The sequence below is a fragment of the Erythrolamprus reginae genome, chromosome 6 (assembly GCF_031021105.1).
Source record: "Erythrolamprus reginae isolate rEryReg1 chromosome 6, rEryReg1.hap1, whole genome shotgun sequence".
Taxonomy (NCBI): domain Eukaryota; kingdom Metazoa; phylum Chordata; class Lepidosauria; order Squamata; family Dipsadidae; genus Erythrolamprus; species Erythrolamprus reginae.
In genome coordinates, this window is record NC_091955.1 from 49300959 (window position 1) to 49315154 (window position 14196).

General features: G+C 32.4%; 1 protein-coding gene across 4 annotated transcripts in view; it reads right to left on the minus strand.

Moving 5' to 3' along the window:
- Nucleotides 1–351: 351 nt before the first annotated feature.
- OSBPL8 (oxysterol binding protein like 8) overlaps nucleotides 352–14196 on the minus strand; it is a 135400-nt gene continuing 121555 nt past the window's right edge. For 3 of the 4 annotated variants that reach the window (XM_070755750.1, XM_070755748.1, XM_070755751.1), the window contains 3 exons: nucleotides 8448–8547; nucleotides 7847–7949; nucleotides 912–3995 (listed from right to left, as the gene is read on the minus strand). In XM_070755750.1, coding sequence (XP_070611851.1) covers nucleotides 3860–3995; nucleotides 7847–7949; nucleotides 8448–8547 — 339 coding nt within the window. In that variant the 3' untranslated portion in view covers nucleotides 912–3859. Of the gene's footprint in view, nucleotides 3996–7213; nucleotides 7261–7846; nucleotides 7950–8447; nucleotides 8548–14196 lie in introns of all 4 variants that reach the window. The other variant, XM_070755749.1, reaches the window with a different exon arrangement.

A 14196-nucleotide genomic window follows, 5' to 3' on the forward strand; every position in this document is an offset into this window, starting at 1 on the left:
GTTCAATCTATTTATTTACTAAGAGTCTCCAATCAGATCTGTTTTCTATTCTATGTAGGGCCGCTATAGATTTGGATTGAACAGAATAACATGGTGTTGCTTAAATAAGTCTGTTTCAATCTTTCCAAAATGATTTTCTTTTATCAAATTTAGAGGTTATGCTAAATAGAAGCAGACTGTTTTTTATGTCTTCATTACTTAAATTGTACTTAGAGTTTTACAAGTAAAGTTCAAACACAATGTACTATTATTGATTACAGTTTTATTCTATAATTATACAAAACTACTAACTAGTGGTAGAACTTTAAATTTACAAATATATTTCTAAACAAATTTTTGAACTGAGCTATATAATTTTGCATGAAAACACAAATTTATTATGTTCAAAGGGATTAATTTCCTTCATCACACTACATGCAGCATGATTTGCAAATAGAAAAGTGCAATAATAATAATAATAATAATAATAATGGTATTTTACATGATAGGCAAAAATAGGAAACTTATAGAAATATGAGTTTCCTACATACATACACATTAGTAAATGTTTTCACATTTTTTTTGTTACACGTATTATAATGCATTGGACTAAACACTGGTCCTTAACATACAATAGCCTATTTTCAGTTAAAAATGTGTAGCAGTATAAAAATCCAAACAGTGTGTTAAAATGAGAAGGGCAAGAGAATTAAAAATGCTAACAAGTTTATTCCAGAAACTAGAAAAAACAACAACCAAGATTTCAAGAAGAGTGGAAGGCTACTCATTTAAATAAGCAAGATTTACATCCATTACACAAGTGGAAATATCAGAACAGGTCTTTTCCATTGAAACGTTGTACGTTTTTATTTTCATCCTCAGTCATTTTGCTCAGAAATCCACATTTTATTAAAGCAATAAAATGAAGCTGGTTGTCAGTGGTTCCAATTTTATTATGGCTATTTTTTTAGTATCAACAAACAACACTGCAGTTTCAATGTACAATAATATGTACTCCAATATTGGGTTCTTCATAGTTATCAAAAGAAAAAAACCGATAGATCTTTCTGTAATTATACATCCTTTTATTTCCCCAAATTAGTATTGAAAGTAACAGATACCACAACATTTTGAATAGATATGGTACAATCTTGAAAATATACTTATATATACATACCTCATTGCTGTGCGAACTCCATCAAGGCACTGTTACAATACTCAAGTATCTGATCACCCACTCTCAAAAGATGCCAAAAAATTGAGGAAAGAGAAGAAACACAGTAATCACTTAGTTCACAGTTAGATGTCCTATATATACAATAGGATTAAAAATCCAAAAGAAGAAACATCCATCAAGACAAGGAATAACATAATGGTGAATAAAACAATGTTAACTCTCATCCCCTTTCATTAATGTTGAGTTGGCAAGATCTTCCTGAAGGCACAGGAGGAGTGAGCTGTAAAATCTTTTTATATATTTTACAGATTAGTTGTCAAAACCAACTTTTTCATGAAAAATGAGTATGTTGTCATCTTAGGTGATAATTAAAAGTTAAAAAGCAGCCCAATTTAGGATACAAGAATTATATATTGCAAGTAGTCTACTTACTATTTTACATAACACATTTCATTGTAGTTATATTGATGATTTACATGGTGTATTGAAGGCTTATAGTGCATTTCTTTTAAACAAACTCACAAACAAGTCAACACACAATTCTGAATATTTTCTACTTTTAAGTACTAATCATTATAGGGAAACTATTGTCCTTAGATCTATACAAACTGTCAGGTCACAGCTTCCTTATTAGAATACACAGACAAAAATCTAAATGAAAGAATGTAGAATCATATTCATAAAACTAAATATCGCATAAACAATGCATTGGCTGGGCTCATACAAAAAGTAGTTAGGCAACAGATTCCTCAGTTCACACAAGGAACTTACTTGAAGATGCAACAAAAATGCTAATCTTTTGAGCTGTGTTTGACAGAGGAGTGCTTTAGATTCCAATAATACAAACAATGTAACTGAAAATGCAATTGCTTTGGGAATTTGGAAGGAATAGAAATCTTTAAAAGAAATACTGTAATCTAAATAATAGTTTGGTTATAATTGAAGATATATCAGCAGACAGAAATATGGTATTTATATTAGGAGACATTGTCAAAACAATGAACAATCCCTGAACACTTATGTACAGATAGGTAGTTGCTCCAAATGCATATAAATAAAAGTCAGAACAGATGTATTTGCACTTTATGCTATTTTTTAAATAAAATCATACATATCAGTAACTGCATTTTAATCAATTTATAAAGCATCTGAATTATGGCTGTATTCAACCAGTTTACTATTACATTTCTTACTCTAAACTGTAGCACTTTTAAAACATAATAATTTAAGGCAGGCAGGAAACTACAACTGTTGGCTACAGCTACCTTTTTCATTCTGGTATTGTCAGAAGATATTTGGAAAGTAATTCCCAGGTGTTATAAATCTCCATTTTGAAGTATTCCAACATCTTTTAAAAAAATTAGATTTGGGATGGGAGTATCAGAATCCTGAATTGAGCAAATGTAAATTATGTATCTCTAAATGAAAATTTACTATTTGGTGTAAAATATATAAATCATGTAAGATATATGCTTCTTGCTGCTCTGCAAATTGACTATAAGTCTTCAATAAATACTATATAAATATAAAAAAGCAGGAAAGTAAGTATAATGTAGCTGTGAATTGATCTATCTTTTTAAATATAATGCATGCCAATCCTGATTTGCTGAATTTACTTAGTCTTGGTAAAACATCTCAATATTTTAGCATAAATCAAGGTAAATGTGCTATATTCTAAGGCATTTGAAACCAAATATTTCTTAAACAGAAACTGAGCAGCAGATGAACCTTCCAGAGTCACTTATTTTTGGAACTACAATGTTGTTACCTAAATTATTTTTTATACAGTACAAATATTCAGATGCAGTTATGTTCAAATTGTGTAACCTGAAAGAATAAAACCAATATTAAGATACTTTTAAATTACAGATAGGATCTCATAGGTCAATCATTAAGAATTTCATGGTTAACTTAAAATAGCTTCTTTTTTTATATTGCCCAAATAGTGCACTTTATATTCCTCCGCATCTCATTATTATCATTCCTAAAGTTAAATAAACAGTTAACAGTCAACAAGAGTTTCAATTTGGGAAGGAATCGAAATACTGCTTGGCACAAAAGTGGTTTACTTTTCTGGACAGATGAAATGTTTTTCTCTCAAACAGACTAATACTATTAACGACGATACACTATTACAAACTAAGAAAAAATCCATTTAACTATCCCTGAAAATTGATGCAGTTATTACAATGTTGATTAATAGCTCACATGTTCTTAATGACCATGAACAGCTGAGTAGTTTCGTTTTTCTGCAATTATTGAATTTTATGAATTAATATCCCTTGGCATTATTTTCATATTGAAGTAAGATTAATTAAACTAAGGAAGAAAAGTCTTCGGTCAAAATTTACTTCTTTTGTTAGCATGTAGGGTTGATTATAACAAAATAGGGTCCTCAAATTCCAAACTGGTACATTCTATATTGATATTTATAATAGTGTATGACACCTTAGAACATGCAAGGCAGTTATCCAGCATTTGGAAGATGTGAAGAGGAAGTACTGGCACGTAAGCATTGTCCATGTCCTCTGGCTAGAATGGAATAATAAACTATTCCATCTGAGCCCAATCTTTTGAGTAAGGTCTGAATCTTCTGGGCCCAGTAGATAACATTGCCTCATTTGAAGCCAAACCAAGCTATAAAGATGGTCCCATGAAGACCGTAATAATTCCATTTCATAGATATTCTTCTGTCCAGATAGTCTATTTGAATAAGTAATTGATTATAAGTTGCAGGAGAACCATCAGCAAAATGAAGACATAGTGCTTGAATTGAAAGAAGTTATTATCTGGCGTTGGCAAACTTGAAGTCATTCGTGTTCTTAATGCTGTAATATCCCTATTTTTAAAAAAAGAATTTAGTTAAATCCAAAGATTGCAAATTCTTAAGTAAGCATTATAGACCCATCAAAAATTTGAAGAATGTTTATTATTATTATTATTATTATATTATTATACTATGGTAAGATGTTACAAAAATAATGTAAGAAATATTTAGAATAATTGTACAGTATACATATTAGTATATATAAAAGTAAAAAACTATAAATACATGAAGAAAAAATAGTATTAAAAATGTTTTTTTTAAAATAATACTGGAATTATAATTTTATAACAATGACTTCTCAAGCAGGGTAATTAATATACTGGAATCTTAAAATGATGAGCTTTCAAGTTCATTGGACTTTGCAATAATATGGGTCTCATGTTTATCAACTTCTAAAGTAAAATAATAAAAATAGTACAAATTATTCTAGCAAGGTATAAGACATGCTAGTTGATATGGATATATGTAAAATAAGAAGAGGATGACTGGATAGTGGAAAACTGAAAAGAAGTTGTTGAAGCATTGATCCTGTAAATTTCAAAAGGATTGTGTGGGGCAAAACCCCCCACGCTGGACTGATTGCTTCTTTAGAAAGCTAGGCAATCTACTCCATCTTTTAATTGTAGCATTTACTACATTTTAAAAACATATTCATGCAATTCTTCTCTATATACATTCAGCAATTTTTAAAAACTACATCTGATTTAGTTTTTAACCAGTGATTTATTTTCATTCCAATTATGTTTGTTTTACTATCAAACACATACTGTACAGTCACATGTTTATTAATTATAACACGAATTGGTGATAGTGCATATCTTGACCCTCAATTCCAAGTGCCTTAAAAGGGTTTGACATATAGAGGATCAAATTTTAAATATGTAATTATATAAATATTAAATATATTAAAGGTAACATAGAAATAAATGTAGCCAATAAATTGCTATGGGCTTGCATTTCCTAAAAATCCACAAATTCATTAAACCCTTACCTATCAGCATCACAATTGTTCAAAATCACATCAGAAAATCAAATAAGCATTCTGGAAAACTGCCTTGTCTGGATTCCAGAAATAACTCCCTATACCTCATTATCACTACAAGTATAGTCAATTCTGACTGGGCTCCCAGATCAGAAGCAAATTCAGATTTTAAAATAATAATATTTTGTTCTATTAGTTAACATTATAAATTTAAATACTGTATGTTGTTATTATTTTATTTCATTGGAGCATGATAAACATTTCAACATTTCATTTTGAAGGGATTAAATATTCCAAATGTCAGAGAAGATACTGAATACTGATTCAGTGTATTGAATAAAGATTTGACAAGCATACCAATGTTTCTTCTGGGGGATGTGTGTGTTAAAACAGCCAAGATAGCGTAGCAGTAGTGTGATCAAAATCCTACTCCTTTGTACACATCATAACATACAAACAAAGAAGAGCTTGAATCAAAGCCCTCAATTTTGTCTATTTTCATCCCCGAAGTGGGCATCACTGCAGTACAGTATTTGATTGTTCAACAAGGATTTTTTATCTATTAACAGGATTTTAGTTAAGTTTAGATAACAATTTAGGTTATAATACTGCAGGAGGGTTCACAAACTATCTTATTGTTGTAATTATGTTTTATGTCTATTAAAGTGTATTTAAAGAACCAAATTCATACTGTTTTTCTTTAGGACAGTACAAAGCATTTGGATCTACTTTGGAAGCTAACAAAGCAACATCTTTGGCAGAAATAATACTCATTACAAACTCAGTTCTGGATGACATGATGTCCCACAAAGCTTCTGAATGCTTTACTGAATCTGAAAGTTCAAAAGTCAACTCTTAAATTTATATGGATATTAACTCTTACTAAAAATAGTATATGCATTTAGGAAATAGTATATGCATTTAGGAAAATATACTATTTTCTATTAAAATATTTGGGAATCTCAGAACATCTCATTGTCTCATGAGAAACTTATATAAAGCCATGAAGGACAGAATATGGCAAACAGACTGTTCTAAGTCAGCAAAAGATTAAAACAAGGCTGTCTATTCTTCCTTTATTTATTTAACTATATGCTGACTCTACATTGGGAGAAGCTGCATAGCAAGAAGATGAGAATTGTTTTAAAACTTAAGGAAGAAAAATCAATAACTTGTGCTATGCTGATAACACTATTCTGGTAGTTGAAAATGTGAAGCATCTGTAAGCTACAGTAAAGAAAGTCAAGAAGAATGATTAAAAAAAATGGGTCCAACATTTAAAAAAAATCTTTAATGACAATAGGTACAGCAAACAGTTTTGTAAGTGACAGTAAAGATAAAGAATAGCTTCTCCCTGTAGCAGCAACAGTAAAGGAACCAATAGTCAAGAAATATGCTGTAGAATAACACTTGCCAGAGTAGCAGTGAAGGCCTTGGAAAAAGCTGGGATGTATCTTTGCCTACAAGTACAAAGATCAGAATAATATACATAATGGTATTTGGAAGCCACATTTGAATTTTGAAGAAACAGATAGAAGTATTTTAAAATTTAGTGTGGGAAAATAATTATGTGAATCCCATTGTTAGCCAAACAAACAAGCAAATGGATCATTAAACAAATCAATCTATAATTCTCACTTGAGGGACAAATGAGCAGGCTTATAGTATCATATTTGTGCAAAGGCCTAGCTATCTTAAGAAATTCATATTGCTGAGAAAAGTGGAAGAAAAGAGAGGACAACTAGCAGCAACATCAAAGGACTCATTGAAGGCATGATCAATTAAAAAGCAAGTTATGTTTATTTGTGCTCTCTGAGCTTGGTTTGTTTTCTTGCAGATGTTTCACTATCCAACCTGGTAACATGTTTAGTGTTGTTATCAATTTGGAAGAAAAAGAAATTGATCTCAAAATATGAAAGTGAAATCCCCATAAAGGAGAATTATTAGATGGTATAATACATATGAATGAAATTAAACAACAAGCAGCATGAAGTATTTGTGATATCATATAGGATTAAGGGAATAGAATAAAAATGCTACAAAATAAGGACCTTCAAGGAATATAAAGATATATCAAAGGTAGTGTACTTATTACCTAATCCATCTATGCTAAATCTTTTTTCCCTTCACTCCACACATTTTGTTTTGCAATATATTGAATAATGAAGGGGGAAATTTTGAAAGTCTTTGCTTTCACACCAAGATATTAATATTTATGTCCCCGTATATTCTTTTATTAAAATGTTACCTTTTTTGGCATTGATCTCTGATTTTCAGTAGTTTTGCATTTTGGAACTGAAAGGCATGATAGAAATGTTTTAAGCAGTAACTTAAAAAAATATCATGAAAATGTGTATTTTAGTCATATCTTATATTGATTTGGAGAATATAACTGCAGTATTATCTCTCACTAGAGTTTATTTAGTTATCTAGATATTTAAAGGGTCAAGGTTTGCTCTAAATCCCAGATCTCTAAATTGGCATCTTTAAGTTTTTAGTTAGTTACATTTATATAAATATACACTTAGTTATATTTCCCCCTTAATGCTCACAAGATTTCCTACCCCATCTGATTTTATTTTATATAAATAAAAAGGAGGCAGCCATGCATCAAAGCAACACTGTCAAGCACAATCTCTGTTTTCAATAATATCTCTGTAGCTGATGTAGAATCCAGAGATGTATGCTTTCAGTATAACATGGTAGATAAGGGTAGCCTAATGCTTTTTTTGGATATGTGTCCAAAAGCTCCAACAGATGTTATGCTGAGGTAGTAGAGAGCATTTTACTCTCTTTAGAGAGAATTTAGAGAGCGCAGCACGGAGCAACATCAATAGTTTTGTTATGGAATGTGATTTTAAAAAAGATACTACAAACATACCTCCGGATATCTTCCTGTGTTAACTTTATAGATTCAATGGCACTTTGCAGTTCAGCAAGATCTACTGTTTTCTTTCGGATTCTTGTGCAATGTTTGAGTTGTGCTTCAGAAGTAATTCAAAATTAGTCAAACAGATAAAATATATAAATCATATAGAAACCAAATTATTTTAGTTTACCAGATATGAACAAAAACTATTTTTCCATTTGAAAAACGATTTTACAAACCAGGACAGAAAATAACATTAAATACTAAATAAATTTAACATGAAAACCCAGTTTGGTGTAATGGTTTACGGCATTGGATTAGAAAATTGGAGACTGAGAGTCTATTTCTGCCTTAGATATGAAGCTAGCTGGGTGCTTTCAGACAGTCATTTTCTCTGAGCCCTAGGAAGAATGCAATAGCAAACCACCCTGAAAAAAATTATCATTAAACCTGCAGGGGCTAAAACAGGCAATTTCCAGGAATCAACAATAATTTGAAGGCACCAAAAGAAAAATAGTATTTTTAGTTTACAGATAATGAAATTTAGCCATGCTTGTACTTTATTCGTCATAGTTTTAGAAAGAAGGGCACAGCAAACCAATGTAGCATTTACCTTCACTTCCTGATGAGTCTGGATTATCAGGCTCTGGTGAGGAGAAGCCACATTCTTCTTTCTTAGATTTAGCAGATCGTTTTATTTTTGCAACAGTGACCTGTAATACACATTTTTATCAGCTTTATTGCTCAGAAACAAAAAAAATATAGTTATGTTTAGCACCTTTCTGCTGATATGTAAGAAACGAGTGGTAGAAATATTTGTTTACACTATCTTCTTGCAAACTCACTTAAGTTGCCATACTGGAGAACAATAGGTGACACTGAGAGGAAAGATAATTGAGATAATAAACATTCTGGCCATTTCAGCATAAAGAATTTATGAAAAGCAAATATCCAATTCTAATCCAGAAAAACAAATATCCAATTCTATACAGCAAAAATGGGCAGGGCTTGCAAATCATTTTAAAAAATTATTCATTTATAAATGATTAACCCATCTTTCATAGTAACAGTGAATCTCAAAGTAGTATTATCTGTGGCCCTGTTTAATTTTAATAGTGCAGTTTACAACAGAAAACCAGTAACAAAACTTTCCTCTATTTTTAGTTGTGAAAAAGAAACTTTTGGTGGGGAATTATGGTGGGATGAAAGAGAGCAGCTAAGAACTCTGGCTGGAAGGCAGATTCTGGATGTAACAATCTCCCTGGATCAAAGGAAAATCCTGAAATAATCCATGTGGACTCCAAACCGCAGCTCTTTCTGTGTAAAAAAGTGTAGATCAGGGGTCTTTAAAGTTGGCATCTTTAATATTGATGGACTTTAGCTCACAGAACCCCCAGCCGATATGGCTGGCTAAAGAATTCTGGGAATTGAAATCCACAAGTTTTAAAGGTGACAAATTTGGAGACCTCTGGTGTAGATAAATAAAGTTTTGCAATTTTCTCAGGATTTGACTTGCTGAGAGTCCTGGGATTCCCTGCACAGTGACAACTGCAATATATCCCATGTAAACATTAAGTTCTATGTTCCTCATTTCTTAGACACATTGGGAAGTAATTAATCTATAAATAGATATTTCCTCTGCAGCAAAGATAAAGATGCCTTGCAACATTCTTCTGCTTATTTCTAACCCTCACAATACTATTCCAGTGATGCAAACCACAGAAGCCTAATAAAGTAGCAGAATATTAACTGTTCCAAATAGAAAATGCCAGTAGGTAAAAATGTGGTTATCAATATTATATTTGTACGCAACTATTGAACATTTAAATATGTGCATACTGAAATACATACCTCAGTAACATTAGACATAAATTCAATAACTAAAGAGGTTTCTTTAGATATGGATAAATGAGAGTCATCAAACTCAACCTTTGAGGAAAGGTGAATATCTAAAAATAATATTTCTCCAAATTAATTTATATTCTGGTAGGTATTTCTGTTCAAATAACTGGAAAATATTTCCATAACAATAACTATTTATGTTATCAATAAAAGAAATCAATATAAAACTGAATTATGAAAAACAAGAAAATTTGAATTTGTGAATAAACCAGGGAAATAAATTCTTGATTTGTAAATTGTGAAGAGAAAAAGAAAAGAAAGTGATATTGAAATTATAAGTGGCAGATAGTATATTAATGGATAATGTGGCTGTTTTATTTTTTATCTGTATATTCAATTTGCATAAAGAATATGAACATCCTTCTCCAAAAGACAGGAATTTTTAAACATAATTTTGTATGTAAGATGCAAAAAAGAGAAAAAAAGATAAGGTTGTCTATCCTTTCTTATCTATTTTAGCTCCTGAGATAGGGAATAGAGACATGATAAGATGAGAGGATTGTGGTGCTAAAGATTAAATGCTGAGATATAAATAAAGACCTTTTGCAGATGATCTAGTCCCTTTAAAGAGAACTGAATTATTAATGAATAAATTAAAGAATATGATGCATAAGGTTTAAGATTAATAAACTGAAGTTAGAGAAGTTATCAAAAACATGGAAATACCAGATCAAACAGAATTGATAAATAAAATATGTTTTAAGATTGAGAAGAAGGTCAAATATTTGGATATTACTATGAGAAATATAAATTGTATACTATAAAACCTTATATTATAATTGTTATAAAACAATTATATATAGAATAAATTGATGTTAAAAAAGTTTTATTAAGGTCAGTAAAAATAGAATGGTCATTGCTGGGGACAATTTCTCTGATTCAGATGAATGTTTTACCAAGAACTTTATATTTGTTTTAGACAATAGCTGTTTTGACAACTGATCCCTTGTTTTAAGAAGAATAAATCTAAGGCAAAAAACCCACTAGTTAAATATAAAGTATTACAAAATGCTAAGAAAGGGGAGGACTGGATATATCTGATTTGAAATTATAATTTGGTGCTTGTTGTTTAGCTTGGATGAAGGAGTAGGTGTTGCTGAGAAACAGAAGGTCATTGGAGTTAGGAGGATACAATTTGAGATTTGGGTGGCACAAATTATTGTGGTACAATAAAGCTAGATTTTTAAAGTTATTACTTTAGACATGACACCACTCTGAGAATATTGAATAAATATGAATCTAAATTGTGTCCAGAGCAAGAAACATTTTATATAAGAGAAATATACTGTATTTTTCAGAGTATAAGACACACCTTCTTCTTCCCTAAAAGAAATTGATAATTTGGGTGCGTCTTATACTCTGAATGTAGCTTCCCCTTCCCCCCACCCCTAACTAGCTGCTAACAATTTCCCCAGCTCTTACCTTGCAGGCTCTTTCATTATTTCTCTGTGTGAAGAATGTTTTACAAGCCCTAAGTCTTTGCAGGGTTTTTTCATTGCTCTAACTTGCTCTGAATAATTTTTTTTCCAGGCCTAACCAGGTGCTAACAATGGTCCCAGCTCTTACCAGCTTGCAAGCTCTTCATTGTTATTCTCTGAGAAGAATGTTTTCCAAGCCCTACGTCTTTGCAGGGTTTTTCCCATTGCTCTACTTGCTCCAAAAGTTTCTTTCCAGGTGCTAATGATTTTCCCAGCTCTTACTGGCTTGCAAGTTCTTTTCTTACTGGCTTGCAAGTTCTTTGGTTGTTACACTCCCCTAATAAAGTTTTTTAAAGCCCTAATCAAGGGATAAAATAATGTGCTGAAGCTGACCACATTAAGGATGCTAGCCAGATGAATACCTAGTAAGCAGATTCTTTTCCCTATTTTCCTCCCCAAAAACGAAGGTGCATCTTATACTCCGGTGCATCTTATGCTCCGAAAAATACGGTTAGTAAGCATAAATCTGATCATGTTAAAATATATTTTATTATATTTGGTGAATGTAGTCTGAAAATGTTGGGTACAAATTTATTTATTTATTAGATTTGTATGCCGCCCCTCTCTGAAGACTCGGTGCAGCTCACAGCAACAGAACAATACAGTTAAAAACAATTTAAAACCCTTAATATAAAAAACAATCATACGTCTCATACAAACCATACGTAAAGTGGGAACGGCCCAGGAGAATCAATTTCCCTATGCCTAACGGCAGAGATGGGTTTTAAGGAGTTTGCGAAAGGCAAGGAGCAATCCTAATCTCTGGGGGGAGTTGGTTCCAGAGGGTCGAGGCCGCCACAGAGAAGGCTCTTCCCCTGGATCCCGCCAGGCAACACTGTTTCATCGACAGGACCCGGAGAAAGCCAACTCTGTGGGACCTAACCGGTTGCTGGGATTCGTGCAGCAGAAGGCGGTCTCGGAGATATTCTGGTCCGATGCCAGGAAGGGCTTTATAGGTCAAATACATTCACTATATTTAGAAGATTTTAAAGATAAATGTACTACTGAAAACTGAACCTTTTCTTTCAGGACATAGAGCAATAGGAGGGGGAAAGTCACAGAACTTTGCTTTTAGATTTGATAAATGCAGTAAAATTATATGATCAAAAGTTGAAAGATTCAGAACAAACCACAACAAAATAATGCTTGATAAAGATGATGGAACATGCAGATAATTTTTTTTAGAGAAAGACAATATCTATATTTATTGCTGGTTATAGACATTTTGCACGGAACAGAAAAAAAATAGAAAAAAATGAACTTTTGATTTGTGATGATTATAAAAGTAGATATTGGATAAAAGTGTGTTTATAATCTCAGATTAAGAGATATGTATATGTGTGATTTGTAATCATATTTATGTTTGCTGCAAAGGAAATCAGATGCTTCTATTTCTTTTGGTACTTTTCCCTTATTTTCTTCCTTTACTTTGTATTAGTTTTAAATTATTTTAAAAACTTTTAATAAAGCATATTTTTAGTAATAAAATATATCATTTTTTTTGTTGGAAGACACATTAAAAGTCGTGCAAACTATAGAATAAATAGGATTGACAGATTCCTTTATCTCAAAATACCCTATCCAAATCAGAAAAAATAAATAAGAAATCCTGGTCTCCCATTTTCTTTGCATTGTCACACTTTGTTCAGTATATGCCTTGTATCCTAACATAAAAACATAAGAACATAAGAAGAACCTTGATGAATCAGGCCAAAGCCCATCGAGTCCAGCATTCTGTGTCACACAGTGGCCCACCAATTGTACATGGGGACCTTGAGTAGAAAGTGAAGGCAAAACCCTCCCTTTCCCTTGAACCCCAAAAAATGGTAGTCAAGGGAATCTTGCCTGCCTCAACCAACATAGAGGTGGCACATGGACATCCGTTTCAATAACCACCGATACACTTGGCATCCATGAATCTGTCTAATCATGCCTTGAAGCTATCAAGGCTGACAGCTGTCACCACCTCTTCTGGAAGTGAATTCCATAAACCAATGACCCTCTGGGTGAAGAAATATTTCACTTTATTTGTCGTTGCTTTCTTACCTATGAGCTTTAGGGAGTGCCCCCTCATCCTAGTATTGTGTGATAGAGAAAGGAATTTTTCTCTATCCACCTTTTCTATCCCATGCATGATTTTATATACTTCGATCAAGTTACCCCTTAAACGCCGTCTTTCAAGGCTGAAGAGACCAAGGCGTTGCAACCTGGTTTCATAAGGGAGGTATCCTCTCATAAGCATGAACTGCAAACCCAGATCACCCAAAATTAATACTATCATTATTATTTTATTATTATTTATTAGATTTGTATGCCACCCCTCTCTGAAGACTCGGGGCCGGCTCACAACAATAAAAACAATACAAATCCAATATTTAAAAGAATTTAAACCCCTTCATATAAAAAGCAATGATACATCTCACACAAACCATGCATAAAACAAAAACGGTCCAGGGGAATCAATTTCCCCATGCCTGACGACAGAGGTGGGTTTTAAGGAGTTTGTGAAAGGCAAGGAGGGTGGTGGCAATCCTAATCTCTGGGGGAAGTTGATTCCAGAGGGCCGGGGCTGCCACAGAGAAGGCTCTTCCCCTGGGTCCTGCCAGACAACATTGTTTCGTCGACAGGACCCAGAGAAGGCCAACTCTGTGGGACCTAACCGGTCGCTGGGATTCGTGCGGCAGAAGGCAGCCTCAGAGATATTCTGGTCTGATGCCATGAAGGGCTTTATAGGTCATAACCAACACTTTGAATTGTGACCGGAAACTGATCGGCAACTAATGCAGACTGCGGAGTGTTGATGGTATTATAAAGGGTGTGCTGTTTAACTTTCTTGTTTTAAAAGCTAAATATGAAATAAATAAGTCCTCTAGGTTTTGGATAAATTTATGCAGCTTTAGAATACAACTAGTGTCATATAGTTTCCTTAATCTGTTACATTCAAGACAGACAACTTTTTGATAGAGCTCAGAATATTATTTA